This window comes from Ambystoma mexicanum, chromosome 2p, assembly GCF_040938575.1.
Source record: "Ambystoma mexicanum isolate Mex_15411 chromosome 2p, UKY_AmexF1_1, whole genome shotgun sequence".
In the NCBI taxonomy this organism is placed as follows: domain Eukaryota; kingdom Metazoa; phylum Chordata; class Amphibia; order Caudata; family Ambystomatidae; genus Ambystoma; species Ambystoma mexicanum.
In genome coordinates, this window is record NC_090923.1 from 309,531,808 (window position 1) to 309,547,754 (window position 15,947).

The 15,947-nt window shown below is 43.3% G+C and overlaps 1 protein-coding gene across 2 annotated transcripts in view; it reads right to left on the bottom strand.

Annotated features, from left to right (window-relative positions):
• BICD2 (BICD cargo adaptor 2) overlaps positions 1-15,947 on the bottom strand; it is a 482,602-nt gene that overhangs the window by 222,763 nt on the left and 243,892 nt on the right. For both annotated transcript variants that reach the window (XM_069643614.1, XM_069643615.1), the window contains exon 2: positions 9,634-9,846. In XM_069643614.1, the coding sequence (XP_069499715.1) occupies positions 9,634-9,846 (213 nt within the window). The remainder of the gene's footprint in view (positions 1-9,633; positions 9,847-15,947) is intronic.

Here is a 15,947-nt window from a genome sequence, read left to right on the forward strand (position 1 = left end):
AAAATTAGGGAGGAATATTTCCTACTGGAAAATATCTCTGGTCCCATCAACCAAGAATATGGAAAAGAGTGACAGGACATGAGAGTATGTACATAGAAACAATTGTCTTAAACCTATTTGGGGTTTGAAGTTCTTCAACCCAAAAACATTCAGATAAAGTCCTCGAGGAGCTGGAGCCTTGTAGTCCATGTTGGGTGTTCTGACCCACGTTTGGACTATTATGCTACAACATTTGGTGCTATTGGTTTAGGAAATCCAAGATGGCCGAAAAAGCCCACATGTGCGCCAGAATCTATGAAAACCGCGCAGTTTGTGCGCACACCAAAATGGTCGCCTGACTTGCCACCCCCGGTGCGGGTGTGCTGGGTCAGAAGAGCCATGAGTGAAATGGGGTGCCAAAGAGAAAAACAGCAGTGCCTGTTCGCTAGAAAGCACTTTAAAAATCACCTTTTGTTTCTCTGAATGCCAGCTCAAAATGCATATTTTCAAACATTGCAACACATTCAAAAATCTCACTGAACACCAGCGGACATCTGGCAGAATGAAGTAGGTGTGCATACTAAATCTGGGAAGATGAAGAGCCCAAAACAATGTTCATAACAAAACTGGCTGAGCTATGCATGTCAGCAGCCTAACTGAAACTGGATTAAAACCACCAAAATCTAAATGTTTAAAAGAAATGAGTGACCTACTTTTGAGTGTCACATAGGTTTCAATTGTTTAAATGTCATAGTTTTAAACTTAAAATCAGCATTCTAGCTGCATGTGTAAAAATTGTTAGTTTATTTGAATGCAGAAAACTGGGTAACTAGAAGTGACATTAGCTGGGGCCTGGCTTAAGGAACTGAATTCTGCCGGACATCTACCCCCACAGGAGTTAAAACCTGCTCAGCCACTCTTCCCCTTGCCAAAAGGAGTTGTCACCTCTCTGATTAGATTAGGGGTGGAGCAGCTACAGGGAGTTGAACAATGGGCCTTCCAGGGTCCAGGCAGATGGTTTATTAGGGGGACCGTAAAATAGCTTCCTCTTGGCAGAAGCTGGGAGGGGCAGGGTCTCTGAGCTTGGCAGAAACTGGATAAACTGGTTTCTACACCATGTGACCTGGGAAACCACACCCCTTTGGGGCCAGAACATAAATCTAAAAAGATGGATCATTCATAGAGCGGACTTGGGAAAATTTTATAAGTGATATCATTATTCTTGTGATTTTTCTGTGCACATTTGAAGATGTGTTAGGACCCGGTGGTATGTTCGGGGGGTTTTTAGCGGAAAAGAGGATATTACTCTAAATGTATGTATGTTAAAAATCTGACACTCCACCACCTAATGCCCACATGCTTTGCGAACATTTGTGTAAATGCGGGGACAAATCCAATATTGGTAACCCGACCAAAAAGTGAAATATGTTGCCATTTTTTAACCCAAGCCCCCAGGAAGAGCAGAGTTTGAACAGGGTATACCTCATGTGATATGTGATGGGTGCATGCAATTTCAAACCACTGTGTATCTATGAAATATGTCTTTAGGTCAAATATAGATTGTGTGTAAAGTTGACAGGGGTGGGTTCTCTGTATCATAAACAGACCTCATCATGATGACACTTCATCTCATTCCCCCAATCAAGGGGAAGAGGAGGAAGTGGCCAATGACAAGTGGAGAGGGGTAGGGCCTAGAAAGCTAGCCTCTCCACCCACTTTCAAAACACATAAAAGCAGACAGTCAGGACAGATAGGGACATTCTATTCCATCTGCTGCGGGACGCTCTGCCGGGAAAATCCATACTTTACCTCCATCAACCTCCAGAGAGCCAACATAGAGACTTCAATCTATCCACCTTCAGAGACCAAGACTTTACTTCAGAATTTGTAGCAGAGAGGTCAACTACAAGCTAAATCCCTCTTTAGCAGGCCTCAAATCATTGCCACTATTCACAGCCAGGCGAGCTGTTTGAATTCTTTGCAAGAACTCTTGCCATTTGCCAGAGAGCAGTGTTGTATCCAGAGAGAGACCAGCTGAACCGGAGACCGCTGTATCCGGACCCACAGACCTGATCAGAACCAGAGACCCAGACCAGACGAGTAGAGCTGACCCAGACGCTGTGCGCAGAAACCGTCCGTGGCGAGTGAAGAAAACCGGTTGACCAGATCCGTGGCGAGGTCCATTCCTTTTAAAATTATATTGTGAGTACCTAGCAGAACTATGCAGAACCAATCTCTTAGTTAAAATAATATAATTCAATCTATTTTAATCTAACCAGAACTGCCTCCTAACTGTCACCTGTCATTTGCAAAGCTATCACTTGTCATTTTCTAGCTGCAAGCTGTAACCTGTCGCTTTGAACTTTTAAAATTTCAAATACGAAAAACTACCTTTGTTTAATCGTCCGTATCTCTGGAACCGTTTGGGCTAGGAACTTGGTTTAACTTTCCTCTGAAAGCTTAGAATCTCAGCTTTTTAACAAGCCTAGTCCTTCCTACTCCTCATACTTGTTCCGTAATCACGATTCTCGCACTCACGAATTTTACCGCGATTTGCAATTTGGTTAAAAATCCAGCCACGTGTGAAAACAGCAGCTTCATTGCTTTCCTTTGCCAAAAATTCGTTTAACCTGCTAGTTACTCCTAGATCCTTGCTAAAGTGAGCCTGAACTCATCCCAAGTATATTTCACTCACCCTGAACCTCCTGAAGGGAATTAAAAGCATTTTCAGCATATTTCTCACTGCATTGTCACCATATTCAAAGCATTTTGCCTGTGTTTCAAAACTCCTATCTGTTGTCTAAGCTGCTGGGGGGGAATTGAACTGAATTCTATTTGATTGCATTCCTAAGAACTGTGTCATCTTCATCTCCTTACAGTGCATAAAAGGGGGGGTGAATTGTCCAAGAAAGTGATTACATTGTCTTTTGCTGAAATCCTATCAAGTTATTTTCTGTACTGCATTTCATTCCACATTGCATCCATTTGAAACCATAAAAGTATTGTTGCTATCTTATCCATCCTATAACCACTCATCATTGATTATAAAGAAGTGTGCTAGTGCCGGACTATCCATTATTGATTACTGCTCAGATTAAGTGTGATATTCAATTATTAATTTATTATAAAGTGTGATATATATATATCTATTGTTTAAATTATCAAATAAACCTTTTAAACTTGCAAAACAGAACTACTTCTTGGCTCAGTGGGGTCAGGGGGATTCCAAGAGAGGGGTGTTATATAGGGGTAGTCATCCAGAACGCATGAACTGGGCATAAAGATATATCAATAAGGGTTTCCATTCAGTATCCCAGACTAGGCATTGATTTAGCTGTAGTGTTTAATTGAATCCTCTTACATCCATTAATATTACGGCATTCCTTAAGAAATGCTAGTAGCTATTCAGCATAGATCGGCTTCAGTTCAAATGAACTAATGGTAAATATTCTGAAAATAAATTAAGTGTTTATATAGAGGTATTTCATGTATGAGGCTCATTAACTGACCATCTCAACTATATGGAGCAGTTTAGGAAATAGTGGTGAGACCGAAAATATTTTGCCAGAGAGAAAACACTGCCAGATAGACGGTATTACTCAAATTGATAGTTTACAAATGATCGTATGGTAAATCTGGCCAAATTCGGCCAGTACCATTCGATCATTTGTAAACTATCAATTCGGGTAATCACTACCAAACATGGGGAGCAGGGGATTCCCCCTCTTCCCATTTTTGGTAGTGATAGCCTTTGGGAGTAGCATGGGTGCCCCCCGCACTGGAGGTTTGGAGGCGGGGACGGTAAAAAATAAAGCGGACCCTGCATCGTCTGATCCAACATGCATAGGAGGGACGGATCCGACGCCACAGGCTCAGAAACAAAGCGGACTCCAAAAAGGTAAGCAGGGGGTTGGTGGGGGAGTGTTTTGGTGGGTGTGGGGTGGTTTAAATTTGGCCCGATTGGGCCACTGCAAAATTGTCTTTGTGGCCGAATTGACGGCCACATCGTATACATCCAGCTAGAATATATGAACATGTTAGTTGGAAGGATATGGTGCTTGCAAAACAAACCATTCCATTATTAGCTGACCTTTTACTGACCACACTAGATCTGCATTTCAGAAACAGCCGCTGGGTCTGGCTTTAAATCTTTTTTAGACAAGTTCTTAACTTATATTATTTTCGGTTGTAAATAACATACTCCTGGGTATGCAGTATCTGTCAGTAATTGTACACGTGGTGGAAACCCTACAGAGTGGACTTTACAACTGGGCGGTATTTCCAGCTTCTGTAATTAAATGTACATTAACTTTGGTGGTAAAATCACACCTACCACTGGCTCTGAGACTATCACACTTTTCATAACTGCAGTAATTCCTGTTTTCATATGGAATAGCCCTCAAATTGGAAAATGCCTCTTGAAATTCTGTAGGATCAGCATTGCAGCAGATTACTTTGTGACTAATTAATTGTACTTGTTAGATGGACTGGATGGTGGATATCAATTATCAGTAGATGCTGCCAGTAAGACTAAAATGACTGTGGTTCAATGTGAGAGTAGTCACTGGGTGTGGTTTATTATCCTGCAGCTCCGTGTGACTGAGGCGGTAACAATGGGCCTGGCGGCCTTGTCCCCTACAGCTTCCTCCCATCCTGGGTGGCTGGATTGTGCCTTCAGTATCATGATTTCATAACTTGGGTTTCCAAGCCTACTACTCAGTCGTGTAAGTATTTCAGAAGCATGTGGGTGTACAACGTGCAAGTTGACCCTCAACAAAGATGGCGTGAGGAACCTCACACGTGTTCATCAGCAGGAAGGATGTCTCGGGAAAGACTGCGGCCAAATAATAATAATAGAATGTTTTTTAGATAGCTCTTCATGCTGGATTCCTTCCACTTCTAAGTGCTTTAATAACAGATGTTATGGTACTAAAGTTATTACTCGATGGGCTACGGACTGGATTGGCCACGTACAGAATTCACACCTGTGTCCTGCAGGCTGAACACAGATGTCTTAGGTGACTAGATACATGGCTGCGGAAAGATGCGGGAGATTTAGGGGGCTGCAGGCGCTTTCTGAGTGCTGAATATAACATGTGTACTATCCATACTATATCCCTTGAACTGTGTTGGTAGTATTATTATCAATAACAATTTATCATCTTACCACGAGCGTGCCCAGCTGTCACAAACCTAAACTGGTTTGGACTGCATGCAATGGAAATGGCGAACGAATAACTCCTCTAGCAAAAATGATGGAGCGTGTAAGCCCATGCTGTGCGTGCCATTTAAAACACAAGTGCCCATTGCTTCACATCGTAACATAGTTTATGAAATATAGTTGATGGCATCCACTATACCACGATGCTTCATTAGTATAATAAATTCGGCCATGTGTCATTTCACTACTAAACACTAGGTTCCTTACATCGGATGTCCACCCCACATACCTTTGCCATTCGAGGGGTCTTCTGGAACAATAGGAGTATTGCGTTTTGGGGTGAAAAGCAACAGTATGCCAATGGATATCTTTTACAGCGCTCCAACTCTCGCCACCATCCAAATCAAAGCCTGAGTGAGACTTCAGCCACGTTTATTATTTTAATATTTAATTAGCTGGTGAGTCAAATAAACCTTTACAATATTGCTTTTCTATATAATGTTTTGTGGCGGATTCTTCAAACTTGTATGTGGTATCATGACCTGCTTTGTTGGTACTCAAATTAATAACCTTGTAAGGATGGAAGGCTGATATGGCCCTGCTGAGATTTGAGCTTATAAAGTGCAGGCCAGCCACATGTCTGAGGTGAGCACTTTACTGGTGAGCTATCAAGCCAGGGCAGGTTTCACTATTCATTTCAGTTACTGAGTGGGTGATTCTGTTATGAAGATTTGCCAATTCTACCAGCACGGGTGACAAAGGGAAACTGAATGAGCGTTCAACCAACAGGAGGCAAGATGTGACACTGACTGGCCCATTGCAACAATAGGCATGCAGATGTGGCCCCAATTGGATGATTATGTATGAGCATGTGGCACTGGCTGCGCAATAGTGTCATATCACGGTCAGTATCTCAACAAAACAATGACAGCAGAGTAATGCAAAAAAAAACATCGGTACACATTAAAAGTTAAAAATATTTTTTTTAAGGGAAAATTAAAAAACACTAAAACATCAAGATATATTAATCATACAATACACATCACTCAGAGGATACTGAACAAAAATCATATACAGAAATGATTAAAACTTCACAAAAATAATGCTTCAAAAATATAATACCAGAACATAATACAGAATTAGTACAGCACAATGAAAAATGCCTTGGCGAACGCTTAACTGGACTATTGAATCAGCCATGGTCCTGAATGGGTAGTTCTACCAGTTGTGTCCTTTGAAATGTAATTCTAATAACAAAGATGACGATGATCATAGAAGTGCAATTGTATCAGCTGGGTGGCAACTTCACCATACCTCAACAAATCTATCACAGAGAATAAAGTGAAGACCTTGGGTGAGCAATGTGTAAGACAGGTATAAGGGCATGCCCCTAGCTAAGACAATCTATAAGCACACATATGAATGCAACCTTGGATTGTCAGCTGGTCAGCAAGGATAACGTTGTGTCATTGACTAGAAAATGCTAACAATAAGGATGAACACTTGAGAGGAGTTGGGCAATTGTACCACCTTGGATGGATTGGGATGGATTGGTTATTCTATCAACAAGACTAACTCTGATACCAAATGTGCAAATACATCAGTGTAAAAGCAGACAGAAGATATGACCAGGAATGAGCAATGCCATATCCAGGGATGCAGATATGACCTTCATTGGGCACTTTTATCTACAGGGATAGAGATATGACCGCTATTGCACATTTGTATGTCCAGGTAGGAACATATGACCCTCAATAAGCAATCCTATCAACACAGAGGAATGTATGACCGTGAATGGGCAATTATATCAGAAGAGTGGAAGAGCTGGCCTTGATTGGCGTGACCTTCACCAGATCACTCTGTTTTAAGGGATGAAGGTATGACAGTGGATCGTTCATTCTATACATCATGAGAAATCTACGAGTTTGACTGTTAGGTTCTAGCACCACGGATGATGAGAGACCTTTATTGTCGATTCTTGACACTGGCAATGGAGAAGCTATTAACCCTGCAATCTATTCTAGGTGAGTGCTCTACATTCATTTTATCTGCCATATTAACTATATATACATGTTCATACAATTGTGTGAAATTGAAGGGCATTTGGAAAACATAAAACGATTTTTGATAACAGCTGATTAACAAGACCAACCAAAACAGTGCCTATGACTAGGTGTGAGGCAGGTAGGTCCCAGTGTCTCTGACTGGACTAGCATAGGTACATCACACAGCAGGCTCTGACCTCTACAGGAGGCCCAGGTGAGTTGAAGCATAGAGCGAGTTTCAATGAACCCTCCTCTTTGGAGGTGCAGCACCACTATGACATAACCTTCACTGGAATCATGTGTACGCATGTGTAAGGGCCATTTCTGTCCAGAGAGAGGTTTGGCCGCAGCTGAAGCACGCCGCTGCATTAACTTGCATTACACAACATTAGCCCACCTTGTGACTAACTTCCAGAGAGAGACACACACATTATTTGCTTGAAACAGCTACGTCTTTAGAATGATTCCCCCAAAGGAAAAAACAAAGGGGCAGAGGTCTCTCTCCTATCGAAGAGCACAATGTACAAGTCAGGCCAAAAGTAGATGGACGGACAGCATGGGGCTATCTCTAGGGGGATAATACTCACTCTACCACACCACAGGCCAGGAATCAAGAATAAGTGACTCCAATGCCAAATGCTGAGGGAGAAACCTCTCAAAGTGTGAGGCAAAGTCTGGCTCACTGGACAAGCAGCGGAAATATCTACAAGGAACCCAGCCGCGGATGGCCACCATCAGGGAAAATGATTGTCAGAGGAGGTGTTTAACTTCCACTGTGAGCACCAGGGACAGCTTGCTGCAAAAGGTGGTCCTTGGCACAAAGACAAAGGGGGTGCTAAGTCTTTCTTTACAGAACTCTGGCTTCGAAATGCTTTGTTCTTCAGACAGAGAGGAAGCAAATGGGACAAATCCTTTACTTTGTTTAGTGCATGCAAGTGGGCCTTGTCATATATGGATTAGCAGTCATAGATGGATTAGCATACAATTCCGCCCAGTTGGACTTTGACTCTATTCCGAATAGGAACCTAATTAGGTGCTTTCACCTGGTGGGAGGCGGGACCCGTTTGTCACACTCGGACACCAGTCACACAGAAACCTTTTGGAATGGTTGCAGTTGCCCCCTCACTCAGGCTGGTAAGGTGCTCACAGAGAAAGGCCTTTATCTAAATCTTGGGATATTTGCCGATTTGCTTCCCCTACGACAGTGAGCAGGCAGTTGTAGCCAGAGACCTGGCCAAGCAGAGGAAAAACAGGAAAATGTTCCAATTCTGATTAAAGTAACCATGCATTCTTGGAGTGGCTCTTCGTCTTATCATACAATGCTTTGAGTGGACACCGTCAGGGAAGTTCCAAGAACCTCATGGGTCACTGCTCAGTCCTCAAGTTTGCAAAGGTCTGTCAGCTTCCTTTAGTCTTGAAAGGGGAGTTTCTGGGGAACACTGGCCTCTCAGGTAATGAGAAGACATCCTTATTTTAGAGCTCCTCTAAGAACACTTTATGGCTATAGTTCTTGCTGGGACAAGAAATTAACAACAGAAAAGGCTGGACTTAGACAACAGAGCACCAGACAGAAGGTTTTGTATCTTTTGCCAAGAGCTCTGACTCCCCTACTTCCTCAACTGAATCCCCACATTCGTTGAATTTGACTGGCCTAGGACTCCAAGGCACGAAAAATGTTAGTGTACAACCAACCTAGCCTTACAAAAAGGCATAGCAGAAGTGCAGTCAGTCGCTGCCCTGAAAGTCCTCATAGGAGAATATTGCCTTTCAAGGTCTACAAACCAGGTACTATGAGTGCGAATCATGCTATACGATACTTGTAAAAGCTGAGCCAGGATAGACAGAGACATCCATACCAACGAACCTCTGTGGTCGGCATGTCAGAGCTTTTTGTAAACACTGTGCACATACACTGACGGGAGAGTTAAGAGTCTGCATCAGAGCCTACACCTTGATGCCTCTACACCCTAGGAAGCCTCCTTCCACCACACCTAGAGAGCCCACATTGTACGTCTGCACCTTCAATCTGAACCCAAGGGACGGACTAATTATTAATTGAAAGAAAAGTAACACATTACACTGGGGTACATGAGCTAGACTATGTGTGCCTCTATGGACCGCTGCCAATCAAATGAACACCCCTTTTGCTGAAATTCGAATACTGCATACAGCACACAGCCAGTGCTTTAAATGGACACTCAGAAGTGCAGGTACTCACTATAGCAGAGCACCTGCTTACAGTTGAGAAGTGCTGGTACTCCTCCATTAAAAGCATAGGCTTCCTGCTGAGAAGTGCTGGCACTATGCCTTGTATATAAAAGAAGTGCAGGTACTCGGGAACGGCAAGTACCTGCCCATTTAAAGCACTGCGCACAGCAATATGCACAGTGCAGGCTATTACTGGTGAATCTTCACAAGCCTCCTTTTGGCCTCTGGAATCTCTCTTACCTCTTTGAGCTCCTGTGCAACTGAATTCAGGCGCTCGTTTTCAGACAGAGTGTTGGTGAGAACATTGCGAGACTGCTTCAGCTCTGTCTGAAGCTCCAGGACCTTCTTCATGTAGTACTCTTCCTTGGTGGCCGACTCCTGGATCAGGGTCTCCTCCCGGCTTTCCCCATCCGCTGCCACTTTCTTGTGGTTACTATGAGCTTGCCCGAATGCCTGCAATGAGGAGAACATAATGTTTTTGCTCAGACAAATAATGTTGTTGGCTCATTATTTTAAATTGCGCCAGAAAGCAATAAAAGCATAGGGTGCATGGCGCTGATTATTCGCATTGCTACCGTACTCTCAGTCGCTGCATCTTAAACAGCTGAGAGCCACACATTTACTTATAGTTCACCGGATTACGATATATGATACATCTTTCTGACATAAATCCAATTAGGTCTGTTTATAAATAACAATGTGTGACCAGAGAACCTTTCTTCCGGCTGACAGCTTTAAAGCCACAGGGCCTCATCACGAGTTGGGCAGTAGCCCTTAAATGTGGCAGTAACGCTATTCCCGCTGCATGTAAGGGTCCGCCTAAACATGGGTCTGGCGTGTTTACACCCAGATCAGAGCTGGGGGTAAATGCGCTGGATAAATTTGCATTTTTGGGCACTATTAGCACTGTGCAATTCCCCATTGGGACCCAGTGGGGAATGGGGAATTACATTTACCGCCCAATACGTGATCCAGCGGTAATACCGCTGGATGGGTGGGCAATAAGGCAAATACAGTTGGGCGCTATCCCAGTTGGGAAACCGCTCAACTCGTGATGAGGTCCACAATGCTTTGTAATATCAGAGGGCAGCGAAAGTAACGTAAACTGCAAAAATATTGCTACAGCATTATTACATATATAATAATGTGGGATAAAAACAATCTTAATAGGAATTAGCTTAAAAATGTACTTTCTTCCGGAAAAAATGTAAATACGAACACAGTTCTCCAAAAAAGACAAATTGACTACCCTTAGACCAAGTTACACAATCATCAAATATTAGACATTTTCAATATTTCACCATATCGATATCGGGATTTAAGGAAGAAATAAAGGACAGCAGTGACCATCGAGCAGCACTTTGCTTCAAAGTATGAATGAACGCTTTTTACGTCCTGATCACATTATCCTAATGGACCTATCGCAAGTGATGTACCCTTCATTCAATTTTACAGTATCCCTCGCCTTCCCATGTGATACCGGTCAAACACGAGAACGGCTTGTGTATAGTTACCACCATGCCTTATACATTAAGAGGTTCATTAAATGTCAATGCATGGGGAAATATTTGCCAAAGCTATACACACCGTTGAAGCAAATGTACAACCCACGCCTAGTTCCTCCATGTCCTGCAATCTGATTTTAACACCCACCCTCTCCTCATTCTTACCCGGCAATTGCAGGCATCCATGTACTACAGCTCCACCCACCCTAGCAAACTGCACCAACATGCTTTCCTCAACCCGCCTGCTTACAACGCCATCTTCTCAAAAACTGGCTTGGGCGCTCTCTGTTATAGACATTGCCCCTCTCTGGGACAATGGACCTGCACTCTGAGCCCTGGGAGCCACAGGCAAGCTGGGAGAGTGGGGACGTGTAGGGCAGAGCTAGGAAGGCATGAAGGGTTAACAACGCACTCTAGTGGCCTCCACTCTAATGTCATGACTTGTAGCCATAGAGATCCTAGCATGTGGGCAAGTATCGTCTCGAAATGCAAGACTTTCGATGGCCTGGGTAGATCACAACATTTCATTTAGGGGTGCTTAAATATAGTAAAATAGGAGGCAATCAAATGTCTCTTTGCATTTCTCAAAGTAACAGGAACAGAGTTTGCACAACTCGGTGTCTACCTCATAATGGCATCTTTCCAAGGCTACAATTGTTTTAATGAAAAAAAGGTGTGTTTTGGCATCTGTGTTAAATAAGTTCTTGAAACATGCATTTTAATTCAATATTCCTGGGTGCCCTAGATAATTGTTTGGCAAGTCCAAAAATCATAAACCGGTTTACAGTAGTGAATGGGCACACCAGAATGTTTGTACAACCCAACTAATTAAAATATGATGCGCCCATCAGGAGGATAGCTCAGGCGCAATGCACTCGCCTTGGAAGCAAGACAACACAGAGCAACACAGGCTCGATCCCCGGGTCCGCGCTTAGAAACCTCTGTGTTAAGTGCGTTATAAATAAACAAATAAAATAAACACATATTAAGTATATGGGACTTGGATGTATTCTGGCACAGGACTAGCTTCGACAATCGTCGTATTTTGTCCTATCCACCACATGCTGACAATTAACTTCCCGGTTGGCCGATGGGAGGTAAGTGCCATTACCACTGTTGGTAATCTGAGGGGCTCTGCCAGATTACAGGAATATTGTCTGTATGCCGGTACTAGATGTGAATTTATGGGAATACCACCAGAGGTATTTAAGTAAATCTGCACGGATCCTATTGGCATGAGGGTCTGTGCATTATCTGCATGCATCGGCTGGCAGGGGCATTGCAATCATTCAGGATATCTGACAATGTTCTTAAATAAATGTTTAATAAAAACACTGCACAGGAGAGAGCGCAGAAAGCACACCTTGCAATTGACTGAATATATTCTGACTACATGGTTCAATACTGATGGAGCTCCACTGGTTCCCTTTGGATACTAGAATCCAGTATTAGCCGGATTTAGGTATGTTTCTGCAAGTTTTCAGAATGGTTAAGATCCCTTTAAGATGAATTGCCATCTGGCAAGGGTGTGAAAGCCCTGGCATTTATTAAATAACGCAATGGTGCAGGTAATTCCACCTCTGAAAGGGCACCCTGCTGTTCAGATTCCCCTTTCATAGGCTCCATGCCAAAAGCATAGTGTTATCTGTGCATCAGTATCCTGAGTTTCCTGCTCGACCCGTGGCACAGAGCAGGTTCAGAGATCACAGCTCCCCATTTGACAGCTGCAGCACATGGGCTGCATTTAAGATATGTGCCTTTCTACCAAAACTATAATGACCATAAGTAGCCCCGATGGTGGCAGAATAAACTGTACGAATAAAGCTATGCCAGGTTTAAGGCATGGTGCATGGTCCTACCTATGATCATTGCCCCCACATCCAACAAATGATATTGCGTATGTGTCAGCCCTGTGGGTCCCGTTCAGCTGTGGAAGGGTTATGTGTATTCCCCCAGACAGGCTAGACCCTGACCTACTGGCAGGAATGTAGCCTGGTGCGATTGTCTCTTTGTTGCTTTGTAAATGCAGGTAACATCCTTCTTCCAAGGGCAGCCACTCCACAGGAAGCTGTCCTGGGAACAGCAATCAAAGGACACAAAGAGCAAGGCCTCACTCCAGGGGGCTGCATTTCTAAAAGACTTTATTCTTAGAAGATGGGAAGGGAGCAGATTTTATTTTTAAACAGTTTTTATTTGCATTTCAACATACAACAAATACAACCAGTGACCTTAGAGTATTCTTACTTATCACAGTCACAATGATAAATGTGATACTTGAAAGGCCTTCCAAACAATGACAGCATAAACAACCAAAGGAAACTCACAATAACTCCTGCTTGTATAGTTCTGGTCCTACATCCCCTTAATGTTGGAAGGGTGGCATGCTTTTATATCCTAGGTGGACTCACATGTGTAAAGTAAATCTCCAAGGTCATACACCGTCCGTTATTAATCATCTATGAGGGCATTTTGTCCAAAGGGACAAACATTGCCTGTGTCAAGGCATTCCATGCATTCCCATCGTCACTCACCTCTCTCATTCCTCTATACACTGCTCTGTGCCAGACAGAAGTTTCCGCAATTGCCCATCTATGCAAATCCCTCCACCATGCTTCAACACTGGGTCCCTCTTTTGACTTCCAGGCCATTGCAGTCCTGCGTTGCTCAAGCACACAAATCAAGTCTTTCATCCTAGTAAAGTGTGTCGCATAATTCTTCCCCCGCCGGAAGATCCCCAATAGGCAGGCCTCTGTGGGCCAGGCATGCATCTCAATTCCTCAATAGCTACTTCATCTGTAACTTCGGACCAGAACTTTTGAAACCGGGCAGGTCCAGAACTTGTGCATACTGTCTGCCTTATCTTCCGCACAGAAATCCTGCTGTCCTTTCCCATGGAATAGGGATATTTTGTGTGGGATCATGTATGCCCTGTGTGTGACATCCCGTTGTGATAACTTAAATCAGGCATTCCTGGAGACCATTTTAGTATAAATCAAGGTCCAAGCCCATTCCACATCTCTGAAGGTCTTACCCAGGTCTGCTTCCCATTGCGAGTGCACTTTCAGGACTGGCCCACTCAATTTGTTTGAAAGTAACTCATTTACTGTGGAGACAACATGGCCTCCTTCTAAAACGTCATACATTGCTTCCAGTATTGGATCTCTCTCCATACCCTCCAGAAATTCCATCCATCGGTTTCCTATCATTTTAAGCAAGCGACATGCAACACAAATTAGTTTATATGCATACCCGAAACCTGCTCCAGGGACTCCAATCCATCACTTTCCTGTCCTGCAACAAATCACCCACTGTAGCCACCCCATTAGCTTCCCAATAGCTTCTAATCCTTTTTACAGAGTTGCGTTTTGTATACTGTAACACTACCAGAGAGATGTTGTGGGGATAGGGATCAGCAATTCCCATTGATCTCCAGACTCTACGATACAAAGCTGTGAGGAACCAGGAATGAGACACGGACACAGTGACTTATGATGTTTACCATACACTTGTATTAACAAAAGAAAAGGGGGTTGGGAAATGCCTCTCTGTCCCTGCTCAAGAGAGGTTCCCCTACCTCAAACAAAAACGAAGGGTCCGTCAATGTCAGAATGTCCAACACAAAACATTCTGTATCCACAGTTCTATTCTGGCCCTCACATTCGATCTCTAAGGTGAAAAGGGTCAATGTCTTTGGCCTTTGGTAATGTACAAATGCGTAACTCCAAAACAAATGTTCCAGATGGATAGAGTTCCTTGTTCCAGAGGGTGATTCCCTTCCCCTGGATTTCTCTTCACTGTTTTATATTCAAGAATATCACTTACCTGCGTTTCTTTTGATCAACAACACAACTGATACACAAAATAACTCGGGATGTTAGTCTGTATAGAGTTCCTTGCTCCAGAGGGTGGGTCTCTTCCCCTGGATGTCTCTTCACTCGTGTTTTATATTCAAGAATATCAGTTCCTTAAGTTTTTCCTTGATCAACAACACAACTGGTATACAAAACAACTTGGTTTTTAGTCTGTATTTTATTAGGATTCCTGGTGTACCCTTCTGCCAGTTTGTATCTCTTTAATATGTTCTGCAGCCTTTTGCTGGTCCTAATGTATCCTTACCAGGACTTCAAGAGTATGGAAAAGAGTGACAGGACATGAAAGTATGCACAGGGTCACCAGAGGAAGTTACAGTTTGCATGTCCTGCAGCTGTGACCTGTATCAAACTCCTGCTGTGTACATGTGCCGTCGCGGGTGGGGTTTTAAAAAATAAAAAAATTCTCGAAGTAACCCAGCACAGAGCATGGGTTTGGGGTTTGCAGCAGCTGACTCTGAGCGGATCCCGAGATCCGGCTACACATCTGGTGCCGGATTTCAGATCCGGCGAGAGACGGCCAAATGACCAACACTGAATATATCTTATCCAAGAGGATAAATATAATCCCAATATAACAAAGCATGAACCCACTGCCTAGATAAAGACCACCAGTCGAAGTACGTGTTGTCAAACAATTGGGCTACATAATTGGTTGAACTAATTCGGAGTTGCAGAAGAATATTCAAGGAAAACTTTGCCATATAATGTAATTCCTCATTCCCCATTGAGCCCATTCGGGAATACCCCATTGGGCTGAATGGGGAAAATTCGCACTCTTACCGCCTGCGGATTTCCCGCCGGCGGTAATAGCGCGAATTTTCAGTGGATTTCCCCCCAGCCAAGAGCTGGGGCGAAATCCGCCAAAGTCCTGATTTGGCGGACCCTTAAATCCGGCGGTAATAGCGCGACCGCCCGATTTAAGGGTTACCCCCAAAGTCGTGATCAGGCTCACTGTCTGTTTTGTACTGTTTAATTATTTTAAGATATATTTTATGACTAATTTGGAATTTAAGATATCCATTGCAAATATAATTGAAAAACTCAAAGTGTGAATTACTCTACACTGCATTCTTTGATTATTGACGCCAGAGAGTTATATATAGTACTCTTGGCTTTATCTCATTTTACTCATATCTTACTGTGACACCTGGCAGGGTGTTGACTAGTAAAGAGCAGC